This window comes from Rhinolophus ferrumequinum, chromosome X, assembly GCF_004115265.2.
Source record: "Rhinolophus ferrumequinum isolate MPI-CBG mRhiFer1 chromosome X, mRhiFer1_v1.p, whole genome shotgun sequence".
Lineage (NCBI taxonomy): Eukaryota > Metazoa > Chordata > Mammalia > Chiroptera > Rhinolophidae > Rhinolophus > Rhinolophus ferrumequinum.
Window position 1 is genome coordinate 52982932 of NC_046284.1, and position 8864 is coordinate 52991795.

Here is an 8864-nt window from a genome sequence, read left to right on the forward strand (position 1 = left end):
GGGGGTTTGAGGGCAGGGTGAAAAGGTGAAGGGATTAAGAAATACAAATTGTTACTTCAAATAGTCATGGGAATGTATTAGGATAGTGCAAAAGTAATTGCAGTTTAAAAGGTTAAAAATAATTGCAAAAACTGCAATTACTTTTGCACCAACTTAATATCCACATCTTGACAACTCATCTATCATATTAACACATCTCCCTTTTTGGTCTAAATATTTTTTCACTTAGTATGTGCTCCAAACAAATTTATATAAACCCTGTCCATTTTCCCATTCTATCACCTCCTTCATTTCCAGCCTAGCTTGCATCAAACATTTTTTTCCCAGCAATTACACAAAAATAATCAACATATATTAAAGATAAGAAAATATAGATGAGGGAAAAGATGAGAATATTAAATTCATGCATTATCCTATTACTCATAACTATTCTTATTTTGACATATAGTCTTTCAGAAGTTTTAATGCATGTAAATATTTTATATTTCTCAAAAATGAAATATACTATCTAGGGATACTGGCTTTTCCACTTAAGATTATATGCTGAATTTTTCAAAGTAAGTATAGATGCCCATCAACATTTCTAAGAGCTGCATAATGTTTCAATGTGTAGACATACTCTAATTTGTTTAGCCAAGTGCCTACTTTGAAACATTTGGGTCATTCAAAATTTTTCACTCTTCAAAATGATCTGAAGCCTTGTACAAGCTAATTATTTGATTATTTCCTCAGGATAAATTTCTACAAGTGGAATTACTGGGTCAAAGAGCATGCACATCTTAAAGGCTGCTAAAACATGTGTCCAAATGGGCCTTGCACCAGTGTATGCTCCCACCAGCACAGTTGGAGTGCCCCCCCCCCACACCCTCACCACACTCTGGCGTGGGAGAGAGGTGGATCTCCTCCAGTATGGATGCCAGCAGCCCTCTTGATGGTTCCATAAAGATCCTGGTCCAGCCGGCCTTATAAAAGAAATCTGATAGAAGTGCTAAAAATTATTCTTTCTTCTTATATTTTCTTATTTCCAAATAGTAACTAGTGTATTCACTTACATAGATACCAGAGTTGGCCAAGAAAGAGGATGTTTTCCTATCAAATGCCCTCAGGACTCTAAAATAAAACTGTCCCTCTCTGTATGCCCCCAGAATGGATTCCAACACTTCGTCATTCAAAGGGTCTCTCACTTCCTTCCTTACCATTCCCATGATCAGCAGTGAAATTTCACGCCTTTATCATCTTGCACTTGGACGATGGTAATAACTTCCTAACCGGTGTTCCAATCTCCAGTGGCCATCCCCAACTCTGACCCACCTTGCACACAAATCAGCTGTATCGTTTTCCTTTCATCCTGTCATTCCTGTGGTTACGAAAGGTTTTGGTGTCTTCCAGGGGTGGATGGAGTAATATGCAGGCACCTCAGTTTAGCAGTCAGGGATCTTCCATGAATGGGACTCACGCCAACTGCTGGACTGTATTTCCCATCACTCTCCTTCCCACACTTTGCACTCCAGGCAGGTCAGCCTCCTCTCTGGAGCAGAATTCCCACCTCCATGCCTTTCTTCCCACCACTCTTTGTTCCTCCAATGCCCTTGTGCCCTGTTTTTATCCCATCCTTCAAGGCCAGCTTACTTAAGTGCCCCTCCTCTGTAAAACTTTCTCTGAACACTGTTGCCTATAGAAATTTCTGCCATCTCTAAGCAATAGTAGGAATCAACTGGCCATGATCAGAGGCTCCTGGTTTTGTTAGTATCTTTTCATTTCCACACATCTTTCCTTCCCAAATAGATCATAAATTCAATAACATGATAAATTTGTTTTTGTTTGCTGGTTAAAACACACGGCTTTATTGATGAAACACAAGTCTAAGATTAACAAATGTAAACCAATACAAAAGTGTAGCTTATTCATTAGTTTGCTATCAGTTTAGGTAAATAGTAAAAATATCTCAATCTAGGTAGCAAGATGGAATCAGTAAGTGCTTTCTTTGTACAAGTTCTAGTATTCATTTGACATCCTTAAAGTGGTCCAGACTAAAACCAACCATCACAACCAGCATCACTGTTGATGATCTGTGATATTCATTATTCCAAAATAGCAGCTGAAAGTATCTCTTTGTCATATAAGCACAGTGAAAAAGAAATAATTTACAAAATGCACTATTCCCAAGTGCAAATTAAAAAAATACCTCATTATTGTTTGGGACAGACCCCCAATTAGAGTTTGGTCAATACTTTTAGGACTTTTACTTTCACAACCAGATCACTGTGATTTGCTAATGCTTTGATTTTCTTCACACACACACCAGATTCTTTAAATAAGAAAAAAAGTGAACTTCTGCTGAATTCTTTCCTGGATGATGCAAGCCCTTCATTTTTTATGTTGTCATTTATATTCTCAAATAGGGTTAGGATATTAAGAAGAATCTCTCTGTCCCATTCTTTATTAAAGAGGGAAATCAATTCTGATGGTACTTTACAACTGACCAGCTCTCTTGTCATGGCTGGGTTTTCAGTAAAGTTTATAATTAGTTTCATAATCTGAATCTTGGTGAAGTAATTTCCCAGGAATAACAAAGCAAAAAAGTCTGGAAAAGAATAGGAAAGCAAATGTTGGTAATGATTAGTCACAGTCATGTTAGTTAACAATCTTAGTCCAGCCATCTGCACAGCTGAGTCCAAGCGACAGATCATGGTGTCATCACACACTTGACTGATATATGTCTTAATCTTGCCCTGATTTTCAGCATTCACACTCAAGTTATTAAGGGCATTATAAGCCTTTTCCCTAATAATGGGATCTTTTGTTTTTATCAGTTTTGCAATAATTGGGAGACCACCCAGTTCCCGAATGGCATTTTGGTTAAATGAATATGCTGCGTTGTTACCCAGAGTGACCAAGGCTACTTCTTGAATAAAAGGATCATTTGTTCTTTCCAAGATATTAAGGACCTTTTGAAGGTCTGCAGTACCTAGAATATCATCAATTTTATAGGGAAAGTTGAACTTGCCCCTGCGAACAGGCCATGCTGTAGCTGGAGTCCTGGTGCTCTTAGCTCGGGTCCTTCCCTTGGACTTTCCACTTGCCTTGCTTCCAGCCCTAGCTCCACTCCTGGTGGGATGGCAGCCTCCACCTCTGCCTCCTGGGCAGGGTAAACTTGGTGCAAGGGTTCTGGTCCCAGATATGGTACCCAACCTGGCCCCTTTGCCAGCCTTTGCACTTGCCTGTTCCTTCAAGGTACTAAAAAGGGCCTTGGCCTTGGCTTCTAGGCTACCTCCACTCTGGGCCCATGAGTGGGCCTCCACCTTTACATCTGGACCACTCTTGAGTTCCACACCCACCTCAGCCTTGGCCTTTGAGTCACCCTGAAGTCTAGCTCCAGCCCCCATCCCAGCATTAGATCCTTTCCCAGTCTGGACCCCCGTCTCTGCAATATCACTAGATTCCTCCTCATCGTCATCATTATCTTCATCCCACATTTTCTCGCTCTCATCCCTTCCCCAAGTCAGTCTGTACACGCAGTAGCAAGCGCCAGCCCCGATCACCACACCAGCAGCCACACAGCCAGCTTCCCGAGTACGACCCATACTGGGGCAAATGTCTGAGCTGAATTCTTAACGGGCAGAGAGAGCTTGCTCTGGCCCAGAGGAGTGCTCCCACGTCAGGAGTGGAGTCTTTAGTTATAGCTGGCAGGCTCTGCAACAGCTGCAGATACAGTGGGACCTAGGAAAGAAGGAAAGATTTCAGGCTGCAGTCTCCTCCTTTGTACCTGTGCATGCAGACAGACTAAACTACGGACCAAAAACAGTCTGACTAGCAAACAGGCTGGGACATGGCAGGGACTGAGCTAGATCATTGATTCCTTTCTTCCATCAGCAAGGTAATTTTGAAAATTTTCCACACCTCCAGATTCTCCAACCTCATGTTCAACCACCTCACCCCAGTTCGTTCAATTTAAGGTATCTAATCAGTTCCCTACCTCTACTGCCCCTCCAGATGTCCTGGGGCCAGTGGCACCCCCACATACACCCCCACAGGTCCAGACAGTTTCTTTTCTTTCTTGCTGGGAAGTGCACTGTGTCCTGCAAGCCTGCATACAAAAGGGGTGGGGAGGAGGATGCTGAGAGCTCAAGGGACAGACGGATCTCACCAGGTACTGGACACACGCTCCTCTCCCAAATCCTTGGCCCTAGTACCGCATAGCCCAATATTTCCCATCTTCATTATTCTCCTCACCTCACAGCGCTGCGGTTTTGAAATTCATTATTTCCCCCTTACTCCTCCTTGGATCTCTTCTAATCCTCCACCCCACCCCCACCCCCGGAAAACCACTTCCTCCGAAGGTGACACCACACCCCATTCCCTCTAACAAAATCAATGGTAGTGCAGTGAGAGTGTTTAGAAGCTAGCCAGACTGGCGTAAAATGCACAAAGGTCTCCAACTCCACCCTTGCCTCCGCCACCCCCACCATCTCAGAGATACCAAGCCACTCCTCCCCCACCCATTATACTAACTTCCACTGCTCCGGAGGAATTTCCTTCCTCTCACATCTCCGTTTCCGCTTCCACTCTGGGACTGAGTGCTTGATGGACGGACCAATACCAAGGACACTGTACCCCGAAGAGTAATTTGGAGCAAGGTCCACCCTACCCCCACCCAGGACTCTCATGACACCCTCCTCCTCCCAGCCACTTCTTTCCCTGTCTTGTACCTGCAGAGAACTTTCTTTTGTAAGCTCCGAAATGGTGTAGAGAGGAGGGAAGGAAGGGGGATGCGAAGGAGGTCCACGGGCCTATTCGAGTTTGCAGTCTCCAGCATTCTCCACCCCAGGGGTCTCCAATAGTGCCAGCACCCTCACTCTGACCTACTTGTTTCTGGACAGTGTTCCTCTTCTTCCTGCTTTCGGGTCGGATTGGCCTTTTGGCGCAAGATCCGCAGACACTGACAGGCGACTAGGCAGAGGCGGATGGCTGGGCGGACAGAACAGCACTTCAGAGAGTCCCAATACCAGCTTTTCCGAATTCAAGGTCCTGGTGGTCGAACGGATTTTACCTTTTGGTCTCTCACCCTATCTCCACTTCTCAGGACTCCGCGGACATCAGTCCTCTTCCTACAAGGCGTCCACCCGCTCCCATCCCCTCCCCCCAACCCCTATCCCCCACTCTCAGCGGTCGGCCATTTTCCCAGCAAAAACCACACCCCTTTGGAACAACTGGAATGAGGGGAGGCGGGGCGAGGGACTACGGAAAACTAGAGGAGATAAAGACCAAAAGATTTCTTCGATCTCTCTCCCCAACGCAGTCCCACCCCCAATGACAACTTTTTTTTTGTAGGCGGTGTCACATCCTTTTGCCTACATAAAATAGCAGGGAAATAGCTGGAGAGTCATTGATGGGCCCAAGTTAAGGTAAGGACTTCAGCCATGCCCGCCCTTCTCGGGGCCACGGGGCAATCCCCCTTTTACACTGACATGCAGGGATTCAGGACAGATCCTCTGCTCCGAGTGGTACAGCGCTCTACTGAAAGACAAGCGGAATGACATAGGCGCAGCCCCCAAATTATGGCTTACTAGATGGACCAGCACACAGGGCAGGAATCCAAATAAACTGCTCTTCCTGATTCAAAGCCCTGGATGCCAAAGGTTTCTCCCCTCCTGATCTGGGGTCTCCCCTGGAATACAGCCCCCAGTGTCCACCGTTTTCGTTCTTGGAAGGACAGGAGATAATCCAAGTGTGTGGATAAAGAAGGCCTTATCCCTCTTCTGTCTCCACCCTCCACTACCTGCACTTCAGGGATCTCCCAGGCAGCGCCCATTCCACACACAGACCTGCTGGGATCCGGACAGTTTACCTCCTCCTCCTTCCCTGGCCACAGGCCCGCCCGCCCTTGGGGCAATAGGCAGATGGCAACCGGACCAAACGAAGACCAGGATTAGAAGGGCCTCTGCACACGTCGCTTCTACTCACGTGAGGGCCACGTCACTGATGAGCTCAGGACCCCAATTACCACTCCCACCAGCAGTGCGGCTGGAGCTGGCCCACCAATTTCCTTCCTCACCACATCAGGTCCTGCCACTCATTTTCCTCTGCCAATCCCAGAAATCGGGGATAGCTTCTCCTTGTGATTGGAATTTGCCTTTCTTTAGTTACAGGGAGAAATCACATCTGCTCCCATGTCCATTGGTCTTTTCTTCCTATTTGAGGAATAGTTTGTTTCCCTTATCCCTGTCCAACCGTGTCTCCCTTCACCATCCACAAGTCATGAAGGTACAGTATTTCCCCTGCATGCCTATAGGAAATGGGAGGAAAGATCTCACAAAAGGATACAGGTAGTGGGAGTGTCTTACGTCCTTAAACTTTTCTGTTCATTTTTTTAAAATCATAATACATTACTTTTAGATTGAGAAAATAAAATGCCATTAGAGTGAAGAAGAATTTAAGGGGGAGAGAAATACCCAAAACGTCTCATTAATTTCATTATATTTATTTATAACACAAAGAAAATGTTTCTACTGGTTATAGCCAAATAAAAACTTTCAAAAAATACTGACCTGTTTTAATATTTATAACTGGAATTTTTCACCTGATTTATGTATTAGTCCTCAAAGAGATGTCTAGTCATTTAATCTTGGCCATTTTTTGCAAATGATCTATTACATTTTTTGCTTTTGAATTAACTTGCAATTTGATAAAATAAAAGCAACATAATCCAGTTTTGTTTGTTTTTAAAACGACATGTATTTAATGTCCCAAAGTCTTGGTTAACTGCTGTGTGAACCTCTTCTTATTTGATGGCTGTTCTGCCCCTGGATTAGATTCAAGTCTACTAAAGTAGAGGCAGCTGAGTGTGAAAGGGATGTAGAAACGGTCCCATCCTCTCTGCCTTGTCCAGAGGGGAGGAAGGAAGGTGCTGCCCCTCTACCCCCTCCCATATGCCAAAGCCTCTCATCGCCTGCAGTCAGGCACCTGACTTGTTGGCTCACTCCAAAGGTATACATGGACGGGTGACCAAGGTGGTAAATGCCACCTTTAGTCACGTGACTAACCTGAATAGGTACCTGTGGCTTCTTCCCTCCCTCTATCCTCCCAATTCCAAAAGAGGTAACTCAGGGATGCGTAGAAGGGTTTGCTGTTCCCACCTACCCCATGCAGCTGTGGGTTTCCATGAAGCCTGGAGAAGTGATAGCTGGGGGAAGCACCCAGGTCCACCTGCTCTACCCTCATCCACGGTGCCCAAGTTAACATTGCTCCTAACACTGTTTGTGGCTACCACCTGGCTTGAGAGGTGCAGCCTGGTGCAGCCACCTCTGGCCTGCTCACCATAGGGCACCCAGGGAGAACCTAGCCTTGCTGCAGGATCAGGGCCTGAAGCCCGCTTTGGTGCCCCCTCAGCTCAGCACTGGGGATGCCCAGGCCCAAGGGACTCTCCCCCTAACCATACTTGCTTAATTTAGAGTAGGCGTTCTCAATTGGCCACCTCTGTGCTCTAACTTAAGTTGTACGAAAGTTATGCACGTATATATGTTCATTTTAGTAAGGAAAGGAGTCATAGCTCTCATCAAGCATCTATGACTTAAAAAAATAGCTAAGAACTACTAGCCTAGGAAGAAAAAAAAAGATATATTCCCTCAATAGAAATGAATCTCTCAGTGTCTCTCTCTCTCTCTCTCTCTCTCTCTCTCTCTCTCTCTCTCTCTCTCTCTGGTTATACACATTCCTTATTTTTTTAAATGTGCAAACAATGCAGAAATGTATAAAGTAAACGTGAAAGTGCCCTACAAAGCCTCTCCCACCACCAACCCATTTTAACAATTTCCACCTTTTTTCATGCAAATACAAAAGTCCATGTATGCATATGTGTCAAGTTCCAAGTTGAACAAGTTTACAAAACAAAATGGTTGACATTTAGTAACATAAAGTGCAATGAATAAGCACTTTAACTTGAGAACTGACATCTTTAAAAATTGTCTATCCATGTCGACATTTATGATATTCAATAAATTTTGTTTCTTCAGATAAGTCATACCCCTTACTTCTTCAGTTTTTTCCTAGGTATTTTATTCTTTTGTTGCTTATGGGGATGACATTTCTTTTATGAGTATATTTTCTACTAGGTTATTGTTTGTCTAAGGAAAAATATTTATGATGTTTTTAGTGACCTTTCTTAATTTTTCTAATAGTTTTTCAGTTGATACCTTTGGTTTTCCTAGGTATGCATACCTAATCATCTGCAAATGATATTTTATTTCTTTTTTCCAATACTTATGTCTTTTATTCTTTCACTTTCTGGATGTACTGCATCGACCAGAACTATGTTGAAAAATAGTAGTGATTGAGGGCCTCCTGATCTTGTTCTTGAAGTAAATGGGAACACCCTTACTATTTCACCAGTTAGTGTGACATTTGGTGTTTGTTTCTGATATGTTCATCTGTGTTTGTGTGATTGGGGGTGGGGGGTTGTCTAAAAGCTGCACTTTCAGAACCCTTTAGATAAGACTGAGAAAAATTCAGTTGTCCACATCATAATATTAGGAGTGGGGGGTGATGAGAGAGTTGCCATAAGTCCTATGCTGGTTGTGAATATATTGGTGAGCAAAAACAGACACTGACTGCTCTCATAGTGGAAACAAGACCTTAATGAAATAATCACACATACATACAAACTGAGAAAAATACTGTGAAGGAAAAGAACACTGTTAATATAGTAAAAGAAGTGACAGAGTCGGGGGATCAAGAAAGTTCAAGGAAGGCTTCCTTGAGAGGAGAGAGGGAGTGAAATTTTGAGCTGAGATAAAGGAAAGCAGGTGTTAACCAGGAAAAGAGAGAAGCAGAAAATAAAAATTCACCCTTCTGATAACGACCATGAT

General features: G+C 43.9%; 1 protein-coding gene across 4 annotated transcripts; it reads right to left on the minus strand.

Moving 5' to 3' along the window:
* Positions 1-1805: 1805 nt before the first annotated feature.
* Positions 1806-5960, minus strand: ARMCX1 (armadillo repeat containing X-linked 1). 4 transcript variants are annotated; one of them, XM_033103995.1, is made up of 4 exons: positions 5826-5960; positions 4867-5028; positions 3977-4087; positions 1806-3720 (listed from the first exon to the last, which is right to left on the minus strand). In XM_033103995.1, the coding sequence occupies exon 4, from the start codon at positions 3582-3584 to the stop codon at positions 2214-2216; it is 1371 nt and encodes a 456-aa protein (XP_032959886.1). In that variant the 5' UTR covers positions 3585-3720; positions 3977-4087; positions 4867-5028; positions 5826-5960; the 3' UTR covers positions 1806-2213. The 4 variants fall into 4 exon arrangements, with proteins under 4 accessions (XP_032959886.1, XP_032959896.1, XP_032959899.1 ...); XM_033104005.1 differs by having other exon boundaries at positions 4710-5028; XM_033104008.1 differs by having other exon boundaries at positions 5849-5947.
* Positions 5961-8864: the final 2904 nt, after the last annotated feature.